The 20,191-nt window shown below is 42.3% G+C and overlaps 1 protein-coding gene across 2 annotated transcripts; it reads right to left on the bottom strand.

The window, feature by feature from the left end:
- Window positions 1-561: 561 nt before the first annotated feature.
- Window positions 562-19,473, bottom strand: hsd17b12a (hydroxysteroid (17-beta) dehydrogenase 12a). Of its 2 annotated transcripts, none has more exons than XM_053426527.1 (11): window positions 19,163-19,473; window positions 7,960-8,006; window positions 7,357-7,432; window positions 5,793-5,900; window positions 4,865-4,929; window positions 4,558-4,602; window positions 4,164-4,198; window positions 3,286-3,367; window positions 3,037-3,102; window positions 2,339-2,488; window positions 562-1,962 (listed from the first exon to the last, which is right to left on the bottom strand). In XM_053426527.1, the coding sequence occupies exons 1-11, from the start codon at window positions 19,338-19,340 to the stop codon at window positions 1,819-1,821; spliced, it is 996 nt and encodes a 331-aa protein (XP_053282502.1). In that variant the 5' UTR covers window positions 19,341-19,473; the 3' UTR covers window positions 562-1,818. The 2 variants fall into 2 exon arrangements, with proteins under 2 accessions (XP_053282502.1, XP_053282503.1); XM_053426528.1 differs by lacking the exon at window positions 19,163-19,473 and adding an exon at window positions 17,002-17,203.
- Window positions 19,474-20,191: the final 718 nt, after the last annotated feature.

Raw genomic sequence — 20,191 nt, 5'->3', positions numbered from 1 at the left:
AAACATACAGATTTTATCTGAACAAAGTGTTTGAAATAACGGTTGACAGAATTGGTTCCACTTGTGGTTCTGGCTTTTAAGTTTTTTCCCCAACACTATGTAGGTAAATACCGCATGCAGGCCTGACATCTTTTTATTTTTTGCAAAAACATGAGTTAAGAAATTGGCATAACAGAAAAAAACTGTTATGTTGATTCAGTACCTTACATTTATGTTACATTACAATGCCAGCAATATCTGACATCCATGCTTATACTAAATACTCAATGTACAGAAGGCATATATTTCATTTAACAGATTTTGTAAATCTTTATAAGCTTATGTTTCTAATCTTGCCTGGAGCTATTTCAACAAACACAATTTCCCCCTGGGATCAATAAACTATTTCCGATTTATTCTAACTTTATTGGAATTTAAAAAGTTTCCTCTCAGGCTAGCCTAATTAAAGGATTAAAGAACAGCATCTTTTGAGTACATTAGTGTCAGGCTTTTGCACAAAGGTCTTCAAAGATGACATTTTATCCTGCCAGTACAAATTAAAAAAAATTATGCAAGACAGCATTTTTATGTGCCAAAACTTTTATTAACAAATAGTAGGAAACACAAGTTGCCATCAGCAGGGTAAATGAAACTGAATTTTACACATGAATTCAGATTCTACATAAACAACCATATTAAGACTCTTTACAAAAAGAGAATGATTGACGAGGCTGTCAAGATGCAGCACTTGTCAGGTCAAGTCACATGGGCTATTCAACTGTGCACCTACTGTAAAGAGGTGCAATTCTCCAGCAAAGGTGTATGTAAACCAGTTGGAGTGTAAAACTATGTAAAATGCACAAGTGTATATGTTCTGTCTTCATCTGAATAGGTATTTGCTACATTGATTTACAACCATCTATCTCCATCCATGGGAAATCCCCTTAAAAAACACTCTTTTCAAAATAAATGAACAGAGGTTGGGTGGCCTTAGTTCGGTGGCTTTTAATCTAACAAGCCTGATTTGAGTAACTTTGTAGTTTGCATAGGAGAAGCAGCAGTTGAAATGCAACCGTTTACAGTACATCTTAACTTCTCAATACCTGCTCAGTGAATCTGACCATTTCCAGCATCAATATCAGTAGGAAAAAGGCACTTGTGTTTCAGGCAAAAATGTGGGAAAACTAGGAAAAACTTTGGTTTAGAACACATGATACATTAGTGCAGCAACCAATCATAAAACATCATTTTAAATATACTGTAAACATGGAATATCATAGAAAAAAAAGAAGAAAGATTTGATGATTACAGCTCAAGGCCACAAGTTAATCGACATGATAAAAAGTGGAAATGGCCATCTTTAAATGGTTCACTGATTTGTAAACTGGACTAGGCTAAACACTAAATCATAGGAAAAAGTCTCAGTTTATCTTGTGTGTTCATACAAAGATATAATAAATAATATACAAATTTATATCAAGAGATGCCCACCACCATTTTCCACTGCTTACAACAGCAGGGTTAACACATTTTGTTTGTATAAATTTCACAATCAGTGTCAATGACAAAAAAATATGAATGTCATTTTCCAAGAGCAGCACAGTCATTATTTAGATTCTTGTCAACCTTGGCTATTTCTGTCCAGACAAATCAGGGCATAATAGCGTTTTCAACATTAAGTCATACATAAGCTCTGATGTGCATAATTGATAAAAGGCACAACAGTGAAATATCGGGTAACCCTGAAGGATCAATCGCACATGGATGATATCTCTCTTCGCTAAATACTGCACACGGTCATAACAGTTTTGGCCGATGGCAGTATCGTCAGACATCTTCCTATTCAATCTTTTTTAAATCATTTCCGTTTCTCTGCTCCCGCAGCTTCCTCCTGTGCAGGTATCCGGAACGCTGCAGACGGTTCATACTGGCCCCCAGGAAGATAACAATGCTTATTGGCACAATCTTGGTGGTCACCCAGCCCTGCAAGAAAAGAAAAAAAAATGAAATACATTTGTTTGTAATCATTTACAAATTTTGAATTGCTGCTCTATTATTTAAACAAAAATGCTGAAAAAGAGACTTCTTGAAAAAGTACATTTTGTCAAAAGTATGTTTAATTTAGTTACACCTACTAAACATGGTTTCAGCAGAGAAGGTGTAAATAATAATTCATTCATCAAATTTATCAGGTGAACAAATGTCTGATGCCATGGGGAGAGTTTGTTTCAATAGTGATGAAAACTGTGTTACTCGCCCAATCAATCTCACAATTACCATAAAAAAAATACATGTATAACTAAAACTATTACATCAAATCTCCTGATAGATTCAGTATTTTATGAATTCCACTTCTCACCATGACTGCATGGGGGAAGTAGCCGTTGGTCTGACTCTGAAGACCCACAGTGGCGAGCTCAGCTGCTACATAGCGCTCAGGGGTGGGCTTGTCCAGGGTGGGCTTCTTGATACGAGTCATCTTTGTGGCCACAAAGAAGGGCAGCACACTCTGCAGTAAGACAAAACATATGAACATATGAAATTAGCTTCAACAGCATGAAGATTCCTGGCTCCTTCCTCCCGTAAGTATAACGTCTCGTGTGTTGAATGGAAGATGCACTTTGTCAATACACATTAGATCTTTGCTGTAGACTGCTCTGGGGACTGGGTTCATCAGGTGAAACTACACTCAGGGTTTGCTGAGGTGAACCTGTTGTACACACAGCAACCACCAGGTGGCACCTGAGTGAACTGTGCAGAGTGCTAAAAACAGAACAAGCCTGATGTGGAAAAGCATATCTTCAAACATTGCCTCTGCTGACAAGAAAGGGCTTAAATGGTATATCAGACCCGTCATTCATGGACATGCATTTATTCCATTTGCCCTCTGGCAAGAGTGGCTGAGAAGAAAGCATCAGGAACAGATTCCATAACATTTGCCATTTATGTCAAGTCAGAAACAATCCAACGTTAAGCAGTGAGGGTGGAAAAGTTTGGCACTTTCCAATGTGTGTTTTAGGAGAGGGCGCAATTCCATCAGACAAAACTTCCACACACCTGAATGATGATGCCCTGACGTCTGTACTCCTCCTGAAGGCCACGAGAGAAAAAGTCCACAAAGGCCTGCACACGGGGAGAAAGAGGAAAGAATCAAATTTAACATGTTGGTCCATAAAAAACAGTCTGTTATCATTCCCCTCCAAAATAAATGCTGCATTGTCGTAAGGAAACAAGCAGATGCTAACCACTATCGTACAATAAAATTATCTTTACAAAGTAATCATGTGCTGGAGACTTTTCACAAACCTTTGAGGAAGAGTAGACAGTGAGCAGAGGGAGAGGATACATGCCACTGGCAGAGGAGATGTTGAGGATAATACCTTTGGACCTGACAAAAACACAAGGTAGATTTAGCAGCTGCTTTGCTGCCTGTAATGCAAACACAGCATAAAGAGGTGTGGCATTTACAATCCACAGTGACTTCATCCAACTCTCTGACTCTGGAGCTATCACGTTTGATGGAATCATCTTTGTCAATGCTGCTGCTACAGCACAAATCTCCATCAAAGGGCTTCCAACAAGACATGGAGCAGTGCTGCCAGCAGTTTAAAATGTATTTTATCATGCGTTTTTAAATCCTTATTTCCTCCTTAAATCCACATATTTCCCATACCTGTAAGTACCCTGTGTCTTAACACATTTAGGCCGCTGACAAATACACACAAAGTAATATTCTCAACACACTCTCACACACACATTAATAGTGTGGTAGTGGCCGTGTGCGTTGCCATGGCAGCCTGTTGCTGCAGTGATGTAGTGGAGCGACGCTTCAGACTCACACGGCACCAAATGTGCCTGCTCTGCTATTGGCCAGAATGAGTCACATGGGAACAGAACAGCCAATTGGGTGGGAAGAGCACTTTGTGTGAATTGAAAGCTTGTCAGCATTGCGAACAAAGGAGGAGAGGGAAAGAGAGATGCAGTGATGGAAAAGGCTCAGGGAGATTTTCTTGTACCCCTCCTCGCTAAAAGAGTAGTGTCTATAAAAAAAACACTTGTCTCACACATAGTTTGTTTCAAAAACAATAAAAAAAGGTCTATTAAATAACGAAATCCCTCAATTACTAAACTGGTATCTTACTGCAGTCATGTCGCAAAACATGGAAGCCCATCATTTCACTCACCTCTCAGCCATTCTGGGCAGCACCAAACGGGTCATCTGCAAGAACCACAACAAGACAAGCTCAGTTAATGTCAAGCATCACACGAAAACAACATGGGGACTGGGAAGACTTATACAAAATTAAATATACAAAAGTAGGAGGTAGAGAGAGGGAGAGACAGAGGGAGAGCGGGTTGCGTGGGTGGCGAGCACAGACAGCGTTGGTGTAGACCACTGTTGCTTTGGGAACAACTGAGACACTGCAGGTACCATGGTAGAAAGATAAGAAGAGGAGGAGAGGAACAAAAAATTGGGAAAGTGAGTAAAGAAACAGCCACAGATCTTTAATCCCACAGAGTGTGTGTGGAACGCTTACTCTGAAGAGAAAAAGTCATTCAGTACTGAGGCAAACTTACCTGGCACACTGAGGTTATGTTGACATTGATCATATATGTGATGAACTGAAACAAAGAAAGCACCGGTCAGCTACACACTCGCATATAAGCGCATGTCACATCAACAGAGATATTCGACAAGTAGCAGACGTCGGTAAAATACACAAGATAAAGACTGCCCACTACAAAAGTAGTGAGCAGGAGTTAAAGAAACGCTTTTAAAAAATAATTCTAATGCTTTTTTCCTTCAAATAATAGAAAACTAGCAGCAAACTGAATTTACAACGGCAAAATTGACAATTTGTAAAAAATTATTTAAAAAACTCACGTTGTCCAGATCAGGAATGTTGAGGTAGTACTCAGGGTAGGAGTAAGACACACCAACATTGTTGACTGTCGAAAACAAAGGTGGGTTAAAAATAGTAATTATTATTATTATAATATTTTTATAAACTTGAGCTGGCTAACTCAAACCAGCTTAAAGTTTCACCACAGGATGGCAGCAAAAGCAAATGATTCATAAAATGCTTTTTACGCCACACTAGACACAGCCACACCTTACAACCAGCAGAGCACAATTGGCATAAAAAAAAAAGGACAAAGAGTTCCTTAAATGCTCAACTAAAAAGTACAGCGTGAGCTCCAATCGTTACATGTAAACCACACACCAACAGCGGATTCAATTTATTGTGATGCACGTCCACTTATTTCTTTAAATCTTGTTTAACACAAAGCAGATTTATTTTTTAAAGAAAGACAAAATCAGCCTTCTTGTTCTGTTAATGTGTCACCTTTGCAAAAATGTCATGAGAATCCAATCAGATATTAAACATGAACTCAGTCTACAATAAGTCAATATCGCCCAGTTTTGCTGATGGAGTTAAAAAGATAGGCTACTTTTATTGAATTAGTGTTGATCATTTGAATAACACAAGTCATGTCTACTGTACAGTAAAACTCAGTAAAAGAAAGATCTCTTCATCTCCTGCAGCAAACTCAATGTGTCTGACTCAACCTATATACACACTGTAAATAAGTGGCAAAAGTCCATTGCTTGTCATAGATCTTGCTGCTTTACCTTTGATCATTACATTACAAGTCTCCATATACACAGTTTACTAATCTGGAGACTAGATGGAAAACCAAACTTGACTTGAAATATGGACAGAAAGGATGAATGTTCCAACTCCTTGCATCATACATATTTTAGAAAAATGAATTCTGCAAGAAAAAAACTAAATTAAAACCTCTCTTACCAAGTACACCGATCTCAAGTCCAGCCAGCCCCACCTCGATCTTGGAGTAGATGTCCGATTTGCCAAAGTCAACAGCAATGGTCCGGGTCTCTATTTTAAACTGCTCCTCTATGAAAAGGAGAAAACAACACGTTAACACTGACAATGACCCAAAAAGTGTTTTAAAGTGTAAGAAAGGTCATACTTTAAGAGTTGGAAACGATCAGATAGATTCATGATTAAGATCCGTCATGAGCGGTCATGCCCTTGCAGAACACACTCACAAAACCCTAACCCAACAACAGAGGGTTTAAAAAACCTGGATCCTTTCAAATGAATAAGGCCCAGGGTCTGAAACCAGATACGGACTGAAGGGGGCGCTGCGTACCAACAAACCAGCCCAGAAACCATCTCCCACTGCCTCCCTCCCTCCCTCATCGTGTTTGACGTTCTGCTGCAATTAGAATTTATTGTCCAAAGACTTGTTTGGCTGATAGGTGGCAGAGGGAGCTATAAGAGGATATTTGCTGGGATTTGCCTCAGCAGAGATCAGGAGTGTGTCTGTCTCCATGTGATGGAGTCAGTGGGGATACCTGATAAAGAAAAAACTAAAATAAAAGATTGGACCTAAATGGGATGACTTAAAATAAAAAAAAAGATGTAACTGAAATCTACAGTACATCCGCTTCAGCTGGTTTTTTAAGTCATCACACCACTGTTAGTGCATGTCAAAGAAAACGATAAAAGCAACTTAATGACAAATAAGCAGCAGATGTTAAGGGCTCAGGCTGCCACATTGGAAAAGTACAGTATTGTGGGGTTGCCAGTTAGGTGTGATCACAAGTCAAAATTGAGACGTTTGCAAAAGAGACAGGAAAAAACACTATCGGTTGCCCAGCTACGTGCCAAGGAGGGATGGCTTTGTCAGACTAATCGTGAGGGAGGAGTGCCGGAGTTTGGCACGCCGCAACCTGCTCGTGACTGAACCCATCAGCCCCCTCTGTGGACTTGAGGCACGACAGGGGAAATTGCTCTGTGGGGGACATCAGAGACAGATGGAGGGAGAGCGTGTCGGGGAGAGGGCACTATTTAAACAAGGTGACTGGGGGGCAGTCACTATTCAGTCTCTGTGTGAATCTGGAGTCTTGCCAGCAAAGAAGAGATGGAAAAAAAAGTTGATATTTTTTCACACTTATTTCCTATGTGATGCTTCGGTTTGTGTGGAAGTCTGATGCTTTTTTAACAAATATCTCAGTTTCCTAAATATGGCCAGATAATGCATCTGTCCTTATAATCAGTGAGTGAGTGAAACACTAAGCCTGAGGATTTAGAGGGAAATGAGACTACTCACAAAACAACAGATTCTGTGAACATATTTTTCTGCTCGAGTGACTAAATTCTAACTTGTTTTGAAGATACGCCCCTTTATCATGGCCTTGGAAACCCTGTAGCTGATTGGGTAGGAGGTTGCACGTCACTGCCCGCCCATCATGCATCCTCATCAGCCCTTTACTGTGCTCTCAGCCAGAATAGTTTTCCATGATGTTGGGAAGACAAACACACACACACACACATAATCACTTACCAAGTGACCTGGCCACGTCATCCAGCTTGTCCTGAGAGCGACTGATCAACATCATGGCGAATCCACGGCGAGCCAGCTAGGACGGAAGAAAGGGTAAATTAAATATATACACACACACATCACATGAACATGATTAGCAGGTAAAACTAATTTTTTTCTTGTGCCCACTCGCTCAAGTGTAGGAGTTGACTTTGTGAGTTTTCACCCCATTCTGGCCATGTTTTGACCGTGACGTAGCTGATTCAACACGAGATCTTCAGCTCAGCCGGGTTGATCTTTGGGTATACCAACATTGAACGGGTGTGTTTCTGCAAACAAATTTTAAACTTTGCATTGTGTAATGGAGGCCTGCCATTGCGTGGCAAGAGGTAGCACCAACAGCAACACACTGTGAGCCCAACACGTGGCAGGGTAGCCCCTATTCAACGTGAGCTTGTTACCTCTGTATGAGCCTGTGTTGAAGTGTGTGCATATGTGAGGACTCTCTCTCACCACCTGTAAGGGCTCTCCCCTACCGTGGCCTATAAGTGAACACTGTGTGTGTGCATGAGTCACCGCTTTCCCGTGAAAGAAATTAAATAAATAAGGGTCAATGAGCCTCACCTCCTCCGCATAGGATTTCCCAATTCCATCCGTGGCTCCCGTCACAACTATTGAGAAAGAAAAGTTTAAAAAAAATGGTCAGTATTGGTTCCATATCAAAATCTTGTTTACCTAATGATTAGATCTTCCAAAAGTTAAGAAAAAGCTCAAAATTCCTCATATTCATTGCAGATTTATGAAAAATGTAAACTATTGTTTGATTTTGAGTTTTTATCTTCAGTTTACCAATTCTACATAAGAGCTCAGCGAGTTGTCCTAGTCTGACTCATTATAAAAGACATGATAATGTATGCAAGGTATCCATTATGTCAGTCACAGATAAAACACACAAATCTCAGCCTGTACCAGTCGCACATAAAAACGCACAAAAATCTGCACCTCTTTGTTCTGAGGCTTATGACGCACATACGCTTCAGGTTGGTCCACTTTCAGTTATCATTGTTATGAAGTTAAGCAAAGGACACACCCCGCATACTATTCTCCTGCTTGTTGGCAAAGGCTCTGATGGAGCCGAGTAACCTCTGAATAATGACCACCGTTTGATCAGTCAAATTACGTTTTTCTTTTGAACGAGGTGCCTACAGGGGTGTTCATTCTCAAAGTGCGGTTTGATTTCACAGCAGAGATACATATAATACAACCCAAGATGGTGCCGATAGGAGAGAAATCACAAAGGCTGATTCACAAAGTCAACAGAGAGAAATGAGATAGAGGTGGAGAATAGATGAGGTGATGTAGATAACAGCAGAATGAAGACAGAAGAAAGTATAGGAATCAGAAAGCCGCCCACAACCACTGATACCTCAACAGGAGCAGCTGGTGAGGTATTATATTAGGGTTTCTTGCAAATTAATGCCGCATCAAATCGCTTAACAGTTTAGTATTCGGACATGTTTTTATAGTTTAGATGGAGAAAAGACAATGGTGGCTAAACAGAGAACGCAACACTTTGGTAAAAGAAGAGGAAAGAATTCTTAGAAGCAGCGAGAAAGAGGAAGCAGCAAGGGGAGAAGGAGAGGAACTGATGTTCGTCTTGTGTTCAGAGTTCTCCTCACCTTGTCAAGCAAAGCAGGGGCTATTTTTAAAACCTTCACTGCCCATCAACCCCTGCTTGACTGACGGAAGAATGGGGGAGGTTGGTGAGAGATGGAGGGTGCAAGAAAGAAGAACAAGAGAGGTAGAGCGACAGACACAAGACAAAAAAAAGGTGGTGGTGGTGGTGGTGAGAGGGGGGCACACATGAATGTACAAGCATACACACGGATGGCTATGCATCATGAATATATTATTAGCAAAGGCTTGATGAAAGATTAATAGAGGTAGAGGACATTTTCTGACAAAGAGCTGGAGAGCAGGAAAAAAAAAAGAGATGAGAGAGGGGATGCAGAGAGGAGGGAGCGATGACGAACATGGAGCGGGAGGAGTAGGGTGAGGTGGGGTAGGCAGGGTAGGGGGGGAGACGAGGGGATGAGGAGGGATCCTGGGGGTGGCTAAAAATAGAACTGGAGCAAAGCGAGAGAACGAGTAAAGGAGAAACAGATAGAATAGAGATGGCAGTGGGGATGAAGGGGTGGGGGGGGGGCAAGTGAGTGAATGAGAGAAGGGAAGTGCAAAAGAGAGAGAGAGAGAGAGAGAAACAGAGTGTTGCACAAAGTCAAAAGCAGAAAAAATAAAAAGAGAGAGCAGAATCCCTGTTATTTTTAAACCTCCCCCGTGTTAAGAATGAAAGACTCCGTGGCAGAAAAGCCTCAATGGGCGCAGGCTGTACCAAGTGAGGCTCTCTGCTAATGCAGGTGGGGGCAGACGGAGGATGAGGAGGCTGCGTTCACTGCAAAGTAAAATGGCTGGGTGGGTGAAACAGCAACTACTTCCTCATAAAGCCAGTTCTTTATGAAATGAATAATAAGCTTCATCTAAATCACACATGCTATTTTGGCTAAATACAGGTGAAAACCTAATGTTTCTCAAATTCATTCATTCATCTAAATTATGTTTAAGAGTACAAAATAAATTGTCCTTGTTATGGAAGTTTTCTTGATGCTGGTGAAAGGAGAACTCTCATACAATATACAAACGCGAACAGAGTAACACGAGCAATTATCACCCCCTCCAAGTGTGAAGATGTCTCCCACAGCATCCCAGTATATCTCCCTCTACTTGCGTCACCCATTCTAACAGCACATCATACATGAATGTCTAGAATCTCTGTCACATGAAGGTGTTCGCATCCCATTGGATAATTAAGCCTAAAGTATGCATTCCTAAATCACACTGTGTCCTAACGTCTTGCCACCGGTGTAAACTTAGGAAAGAGTTACAGTTGGTACCTCTCTGTCTGGGGCATGTGAATTAGATTTGAAAGTCCATCAATGTACACTACAATGCACTGCTAGTTGGCCCTTTACCTAGAACCTGACCTTGGGTAGAGAGAAGGGAGAATGTGTGGAATTAGACAGGCTCTATTCTCCTAATGGTGTACAGAGGGAATGTGCGAGGATGGTCAGAAATTCCTCAACAGTCCTCAGGATAAAAAAAAAAAGTTGAGCCTCAGATTGTTTCATATGTTATGTTGCATGATAACAAACAATGGATGTACCGAGCTCAGTAAAAACAAACAAACAAACAAACAAACAAACAAACAGTCATTTGAGCCGAACATGGCAGTTTGTCAGAAACTGTAAAAAAGATAAATCATGAGGGTTTAAGGTGAAGGAGTAAAACTAAGTGAAGAGAAGTGAATGTGTGTAGAGCTGCACTATTATCAAAAAATGAGCCCCACCGTTTTCTTTATTAGAATTTACATCACTATTCTTTTCGGTTATGAGCTGGATTTTCTTCTGATTTCATTTTGTTTTTTTTATCTGTCCTTTACACAAACTTTTTTGGAGCTTTTCTATCACTTGCTATATTTCACTGCCCCGTTAACACTACTCTGCATCATATGGAGTAACGCCTGGTTATTATTCGATAGTGGGAGACCGCAAAGACAATGCAACAATATGGACGGGCTTCTTTTTTTATGACAACGAACAGGCATGCGCTTTGATGTATCTGATGTCACTAATTTAAAAGGGCCTGCACAATTGTTGTCGATTAGAAATGAGATGGCAAATAGGTGCGGGTCAAGATCCCGATTTGAATACACGGGGAAACTGATTTTGCAAGCACAATGAACGACAGCGCACTCAACACATTCCATTCAGTTAATATATACGCAAAAGAAAAGGCATGCAGTTGGAATGCTAGTCTCTCTGGCCTGCATGACTGATGTTCAGGTTGATAGCTGCACCTGCGTGTAAGAATGTGTTGTCTGGCGAAATGCATGCAGCATCACTGAACTTCCACATCAGGGGGGAATGTGCAAGAATGTCCTGTATGCTTGAAACGCATGCAGTCCACAACCTTTTAAACTACAGCATGACAGTTAAATGCTTTTCTGAGTGAAACCAGTCAGGCTGTGTATTTTCAGAATAGTGGAAAGCAAATGAAGTGTCACTCTCCTCTGCATCATAAGCTCGTAAATTCTTCCAAAACAGGTGATGGCTTAAATCTTCTCATTAGTCAAAGGTGAATTTCAAGTGGGAAAAAAAACATTTTCCAACTCTGCTCTTTCAAATGATTCAATACAGATATTTGTGTAACAGAGCTGTCAACTGAAAATATGAACTAGATGACCTAAACCAGTGCAATGGAATTAAAAGAGTAAAATTAAAGGAATTAAAGTGAAAGGTGTTAAACAGTGTGAAAGTGGAATAGCGAAAGTGAGACTTTGTCGGTTGGATGTGTGGGAGTGGGAGGAAAGATGGAGTGGAGACAGTTCGCAAATAATCCGACCGTTTACTTGAGAGAAACATAAGGAGGTGGATGGAAAGGGGGGGGGAGAGGAATAAACAGAGAACTTTTTATCGCCACTTCTTTGAGGACATATACGTTTCCACTGTGTCCCCCACAGCCAAAACCTCCCCAGGACTTATACCCCATCACCCCAATCCTCTTCCTATGAAGGACTACACTCCTCCCACCCATTATATAATAGTGCGATTTTCTCAATAAACGTGGAGTGAAGTGTGTGTTTAGGGGCAGGAGGACCGAGTACAGTGGGATGAGGACACAGAGTTCTTTTGGAGTTAGAGGCGTTTTGCTTTTGAGTTGCCAACATCCATCGTTAGTGAAACAAATACAAGAACATGGAGTATTCTGGGATGTTCTAAAGGCCTGTCACCCAAATAATTTATGGATTTATGGGAGAAAGACTTACAAATCATGATCAGCCACACCTACAGTACAACAGGACGCGATTTGATGCCAGTTGTTGGAAACCCTTCAATTATGAACTTTTATACAACTGCAAATTTAAATGAGGGGAAACAAGTCACCTATGTAACTCTTTCACTCGTGTACAAGCAGAATAAACCCTCCAATATCACACACATATTAGGACTTTCACGTGAGTAACACGTTACATCTAGGACACAAATGCAGATTAACAAAAAGAGACCTACGCAAGCAAGCACGTGACTAAAAGTAGAGCTATGACGCTCAGAGAAGACTCAGGCATGCACTGGCCACAAAAGAGGTGAATGTGTGTTGATGGGGAACCCACGTATGAGAGTGTGCAAAAGAAAGAAAAAAGTAATGGATGGATTTGGAATGTGTGGATCCATGAATGTGCGTGTTCCTCTACTTTTAGAATCATAGGCCCTACAGAGTGAGGCCATTTTTGGAAAGAGGACATTTTGACCAATCCTCACCTTCAGGCTTTTTGAGGGTTAGGACTTTGTTTTAGGGTTAGAATTAGGTTTAGGCATTTCATTTGGATTGTTATGTTGTGATAAAGGGGTTTAGGTTATGTGTTGTCAAGAATTGTCCTCACTAAGATAGAAGTACAAACATGTGTACTGTCAGAGGGGATGTGAGCTCCACTGCCTCTCATTCATTACCGCAGCACTGACGCTCCGGAGCTGAGATAGAGAACATGGTTCCCTGCTGACTCTCCGAGCGCCCTGACGGGGGCGCGTTTGCACTACAGCTCCTCCAGTGTGCTTCGGTGCTGCACATCACGTCCAGAGGTATTGACATCCCCCAGCCTTTTCTGTCCCCCTCCCCTCTCCTCCCCTCAGCAGTGGAGCAGCCCCTGCTGCTTCCTGCTCACTATATTCCGAGCGTCTAAAAAAAGCAGCAGGAGGAGTAAAAATAGCAGCGCGCCAGCTCTGCCTCGTCTGGGAGCTGCCTGCCTGCCGCAGCACCTGAATACCAACAAGATCCCCCACCACAGCCATCACACAATCACCACGACGACAAGGACCAGGATGCTGCTGCATCCTCACCCATCCACCTTAACACCCCCCATACCAGTACTGCAAACTGATGTAATGAGCATTGGAAAAAGAAAAGGATGATCAGACATCTGCTGATACTTGTGACAAATCTTTGATTATAGTTCATCCTGGAAAGCATCAGAAGAATCTGAATCATATATCAATGCCCACACAACACAAGTTGATGGAATTCTGTTTTGGTACTTCATTGAAAAGCTCATTATAAAGATCATTTTTAATGAATATGAAGATTCAGATCTCTATTCATTCACCAATTTTTTCTTGTCAATATAAAAAGATGCGCACACGAGGAAACCAGCCACATCTACTACTTAGTTTATAGAGGTTTATAATGATCTTCTGTTTCACACAGGGGGGATGAAGATTTTTGGAAAATACCACTTCCTATGCAAAGAGACTGCAAGACAGTGCTGAAATGAGGATGCACACAGACAAAATACAAAACCCTCCCCTCTCTGCCCTCCCCACCACCACCAAAATCCCCAATTAAGATTCTCAGTGAGGAGAGACTGCGGTCCTTGTATGCCCTGCGCTCGTTACGTACTGTTATGTAATCTGTCGCACCCCAAACTCGCCTATCAACGTGCAGCAGCCCCTCCCGCCTCAGTGAGAGAGCAAGAAAGAGGAAAAAGATAGGAGGGAGGGAGGGATGCAGCAGAAGATCGAAAGACATCCAGCCCCCCCCCCCCCCCCCCTTCACTCACCCAAACACACACCATTCTCAAACCGCCCACCTTCTATATTCAAACACACATACACACACAGCTTTAAATAGCAGGGGATAAAAAGTCACATGGGTAATATAAAAGTCTACAAAAATAAAAGCTTGATCGGCCTGGGGGAGAGGGAGAACTGAAGGGAGGGAGGGTGAGAGACAGAAAAAAAAAGGAGAACATGTACTTCAGTGGTGCTCAAGATAGAACCGGCATCTATATTTGGGTACAGAGCAAAAATAGTCTCCCTCCCTCCCTCCCACATGCCTTGTTCAAAAATCAATAGTTTCCTTCTTCACAACTACTTGCACTGAGACAAGGTGATTCTTGGGCAGGGAACAAACTTCTCTGTTTGGCCTTGTGTGCCATTGTTGAGAACAGACTGTACGGTTGTGGAGGTTCTCAGCTCAAGACAAAGCCTGCAGCAGCTGCCTTCACTTCATTAGTCTGTCAGTCGTCTCCGGCTGGAGGATGTTTATCAGTGAGATCACCTGCCGTAATTTTTCTGGTGACAACATCCATGAACAGCACGATGCATGACAGAAAAATGCATGTTGCATCACGTACCTCCCTGCATCTTAGAAAATAACTTCAAACTGGTTGATTCTCTAGAAAGGAAATTATACTTTAAAAAATAACTAGTACCTAGTTCCTCAGGTGGATAAAACTGAAATTTTGTCCCATTGCAAACAAATGCACATTGTACATGTGATTGTTATGAGGCTGATACCTCGTCTGAACATATTTTATCTGTCAAAATCAAAAGGTCAGCCAGGATTCATAACGTTGACCAAAACTGTCAGTATCAAAAACCTCTTCCCCCCCCAATCGAAAACCTCTTAGGCCACTTTTGTTTCGATACCATTTGAAATGCCCGTTATTTGTAAGTTACGAATGTTTGTGGTTTTACAGATGAGACCACAACATGACTACATTCTTCTGCTGGAGGCGTCGACATACAGAAATCCAGATTCACAAGAACAAAGCAGCTTTCTGCTAACTGGGATTAGGAGTTGCTCTAATATCTCACACTAAAAATCACTTAAAATTCCAAATTCCTAGTTCAAGCGTCTAAATGCCTATTTCTACTGATAAGATTATTCAGTTAGGCTAACAACTATTTTGATAATCATAAAACTCTTTGAACCAGTGTTCAATATCGAAAAGGTTCTTTGTCTCAACCTCTGAAATCCTAAGAAGTTATTTCATTGACAATAAGTGTGGCTTTAGTCCGTTGTGGGATTCACAAGTAGTTAGAGGAATATTTTATACATCAACCTTCACAAGAAAACAATTGAAGGACTTAAATATAATGCGCATTATTGTTTGATGCAGCCCATGCCCATTTAACTAATGCGTTGCTTTGCTTTGAAAAAAAAAAGCACTAAAAAATAATGACCAAGTTACTCGATATAAATCGTTCATGATAATCTCAGCTGTGGCCAGAAAAACCTGTGTAATGATTTTAAAGTCACATAACAAAATGAGTGAATGTTTTTTTCTCTTTTCTTGATAAATAGCATAATTACAATTCAAACTTCTACTGTGTATATTCACAATTCAAAATAATATCAGTAGTGGTCATCACTGATATCATTTCATGGAAATTATTAATTTAATGGATGGAGGGATTCGTTTGTGAGACAAAGAGGTGAGATAAAAAAATATAGATAAATGTAGAAAAAAATTGAACTTGCTCGTGAAAAACCATTTTTAAAGACTGCATGATGCAGTATCGGTAAACAAACAACACAGGCTGGATGGTAAGATGGAGTGAGAGTGGGAGGGTTAAGAGGAGCTTTAAATGAGGGAGATGCAGAGAGCGCTCTTTTTTTTAACCCAGCATCCCAGCATCTGGCACGTGTCACAGAGCGTGTTCATCACATGACCAGCAGTGTTCTCTCTCTCTCTCTCTCCGCCCACACACACAAAGCACTAGGGGGAAGCACATTCACAAGGATGAACAAGTGGAGACACACGTGTGCATTTTCCTTACCATGAATGAAGCCTAATCCCTATTCATAAAATCACATGGACAGTTATTCTCTGTAATAATCAGCGTTGCCCTGTAACCTCCATCTTGTATTTATAAATTTGCAAACCAAAAATGTTTATTGCTGGACACACACAGAGAGACAGAGAGAGCTGGGGGCTAAGAGTTGAGGAGGGAGCAGAGCTGTGAGGAGAAAACTAAGCACTACACTACAGAGTGAAAAGCTGATCCACTGGAAATAAAAGCAGGGATATTGAGCCCTTCATCAGAAAAGTGCTGCAAAGTGATACTGTGAAATATTGGGATAAGACTTTAAATGTTTATTCAATGGTTGAATATCTTCACAAGCCAGTTTGTGGCTCACAGATGCATCAATTATTCTCTTTACCAAAATCTGCACCCAAAAAAATTCATCATGATCCAGGGAACTGCCATTTCTCTGCTCAGGGCATAATGACAAAAAACTGAGCTGCAGATATATATTGGGCTGGAAGAAGAAGAGATGATGTGCGCGCACACTGCTGAAGAGAGGCTGGGGAAGCCACCTTGACTCATGCTGTAGTGCCCCTGTTGTGCCACTAGGTGTCCCAACCAGGGAAAGACCATTCACTGGCAGAGAAACTCCAGAGAAATCCCTTCTCTGCTCTGCTCTCCTCTGCTGTGCAAGCAATGGCTGCATGTTATGTGACATTCAAATTTCTACTCAAACTCAAGATTGAAAATACATCAAATACCGACAAATGTAATTGAACCTTCCAAAAAAGGAAGTTGTTTCTTATCCCTTTACTGGACTAACAAGACCCCAACCGCATATCTCACAAACCTGCCTGAGCAGGACAAACAAGCCGTCTCCTGCAGGCAGCACGTGTCTAAAAAGAGTGTCTGTCTAAGAACCTTATAGGTATCATGACTTTAATTCTTGTTAGCTTTGGTTTTTTCACACTCATCACAAATTCCCTTACAAGTCTAGATACAAAAAATGTTGGTACATGCTTACATACGAAACTGTACATCCCCACAGGAAAAGAGTTGAATGAGGACAGAAGTGGAAGAACATGTATGAAAATCCTCCAAAATAAAAAAAAATTTAAAAAATCTGTCTTGAAGGTGTTAATGGCACAATACTATTCTCACTCATGTTCACATGATTGCGAATTGGAATAAAGAACACCACAAGCTGGTCTTAGTGGTATGGGGAGTCGAACTTGTCGCAACATGTGCCTCTGTCCTCCTATTAAAAAGGTGGAGACGGGTAAACCGTGATTTGACACAAGTGATTACGTAGAGAGTCACACCACTGCCAACAACCTGACCAGACCTGCACATCTGGTCCAACCAGCTGAGGAGAACACCTCATCCCTGGCCTCCATGCACCCTCCCTCACCCTGACACACACGGCCCCAGCTGCTGTGAATAGAAATAAGAATCAAGGACTCGACCGACAGGCCAGGGGGCCAAAACTGGTTTCTGGGAGAGGCATGTGAGCTTAATGAAAAAGGTACCTGAGAGAAAAAGAAATCTGTATGGTGCAGAAGAGTTGTGCAACAGTTTCCATGGAGCTTTGATACCAGTCCAATGTGAATTATTTTTATAGAATGGGTATTTAAAACTGCTACCGCTTTAAAAGGATCCTCAACACTCTAATGCTTAGCGCTAATGTAGCACAGAATATTTCATATTTATCCATTATAGTTGATGTAATAGAGAAGCTGCATCACAATCTGATTCTGCTAAAACAACAAGGACATGAGTCGTTTTGCTTATGAAAAGTGTAGGGTTAGGGTTAGGTTAACCCTCTGATATACAGGTAGAGAGAGTGTGTGTTGCTGTGGGGGAGAGAGGACGTCACAATTTATATATGACCAATGGATGACGAAGTGAGGAGGAAGTGCATGACTCATCGGTGTGCATTGGTATTCCTCCGCATATTCCAGCACAATCACTGATAAAACACGCACGTTAGTCAGGGACCAGCTTATAGTTGCGCCTTGCGTTTTATCCAGGGCATCAATTAAACCCCCCCCCCCCCCCCCCCACACACACACACCTTTAAAAAACGACGATTTGAAGGCAAAGTGCGTCGCGATGCGGAGCAGACAAACTAAATGGCTTCTGAGAAAAAAAACAAGGATTAATTTGGTCCGGATCGCCTGTTTTTTGTTCATTAAAGAAATACATATTTATTTTTGTTAGATTTTATCAACCTATCCCGATGCAAAAGGGGGAGTGCTCGACAAATTGCGCAGCAGGAGGCTCCAGACGCAGCGGTCTTCACAAAATAGGAGAGCGGAGAAGTTGGTCAAACCATGGCAGGGCGATTCCTATGAGACTAGTCGCTAAACAAAAAGAATATTCACTCAGATCTGAATGGCACCTCTGGGATATTTTACCAAGCACGTTGAAAAAGTACATTATAGTGAGTCACATCCGATGAATGACGTGGTAATCTCATCTCACAATATGTGGGGCAAACGGACTGGGACAGGTAAATGTGACTGGGAGGAAGGGTTGATCCACCGACGAAACAAGCACAGAGCATGACAAAAACAGCACCTGCATATATTGATAGACAAAGTGACGCTAAACGTGATTCAACACAAGTATGAAAAACTACCTAGAGTGACACATTTGTCAAAAAAGTCGGACGCAGAGAAAATGATCTGGATGTAGGTCACGTTTTAATTGAGCATGAGGGTTTGTCCTACATTATGCGGATGGGTCAATGTGGTTCAGTAGTGCGCCGGTTAGGAGCTCACACACATTAAACAGCTCTCTTAGAAAAGTGCGCATAGCCTGCGCAATTTGGCTCCTGGCTCAACAATGTGGGGCAATCCCCCCACCCCCATTACCTCTCCAAGTGTGGGTGAAACCTCTGATTGGAGCCCCTGGCAGCAGACGGTGAAAATGCTTGACGCCAGAGAAGAAGAAGAAAAAACCCATCCAATTGAGCTAATAAGGAGCATTATCTGGTCAAACAGCGGTTTACCCGCGCCTGTTACGCAACAGCAGCCTCCCCTTGAATTAAACCACTCATTTACGCACCAGAAACGCAGCCCTTTCTGTGCCAGTGTGAAGTTTGAGCTCAATCGCCGTCGAGTCCACCTGTCTACTTCGTGACCGTGTCGGTTGGCGTGGGAAGCTGCTGTGACACCACTCACCTGCCCATTTGCCCAGCTTCGGGGAGAGCAGCTGCCCATTCCCCAGGACCCAGATCCTGAAGCCTGAGAGCAGCCTGTAGAGCAGCCACAGCGCCAGGGAGGCCACGGTGAAGGCGCCGACCCAGAAGAGAGGCGTCTCGGCCCTGCGGAGCGTCTCCTCGGCGTTCATCCACTCCATGGCTGCGGTGACTCGGCGTGGGTGCGTGAGAGTGTGTGTGGAGACCTCAATTTTTTAGTCAATGTGCTCTAATTTCCCAGCCACAACGTGAGAGAGAGTCCCTTTGTAAGGAGGTTGTAGCATCACACACACTCCCCCAGCACTTGTCTAGCCTAATTTAAAGTGCACCGCCCACCTCGCGCTCCGCCCCGCCCCCTCTGCTCCCCACTGGCCGCCTCCCGGCCGATCCGCCCCGCCGGTTCGCACATATACACGTCAATCAAGCTCGGAGCATCCCCCGTTCCTTCGACTTTCTGTATGAAGGGAGACCGGGACGAGCAGCGATTGGGTGAGCCTTACGGCAGCTCCCATCCGGAGGCTGCCATTGGCTGTGGCCGGAACAGGTTTGTCAGTCTCAGTCAGGATTATGAAACCCTCCGAACCCACGCTTTCGGAGAAAAAAAACTGCCCACACCACTTTATGAATGAAAGGATGCCCTTATTGGTGAAAAATGCACTCGTCCTCCCGCCCCTTCGAGCGCGTTTGGAGGCAGTTCACTGGTTTAAATGCTGCCAGTCTGTGAGGTCAGCCTGCTCCCACCTAGACATGAGTCACTCGTCTATTTTAGGTATTCTGACTGCATCATACTGCTGATAAACCACTGAAATGCGCACTGAGCCATCTTGGTGCATAGATTGACTCGTGTTGGGCCAGATTTCTCTTAAACTCTCGCCTCTGCTGCAAAGAGCAAATTCAGGCCACACGGCTAGAAAAAAACTACAATCCCCAACACAGCTTTCGATTTATTTTTTTGAATCTCGCGAGATTTCCATCGAAGTTGTAAGTTCCCCCTTTCCAAAACATTGAGGAG

This window comes from Pleuronectes platessa, chromosome 7, assembly GCF_947347685.1.
Source record: "Pleuronectes platessa chromosome 7, fPlePla1.1, whole genome shotgun sequence".
NCBI lineage: Eukaryota > Metazoa > Chordata > Actinopteri > Pleuronectiformes > Pleuronectidae > Pleuronectes > Pleuronectes platessa.
Note: the sequence above shows the minus strand (reverse complement) of the source record. Positions and strands in the feature narration are given on the sequence as shown.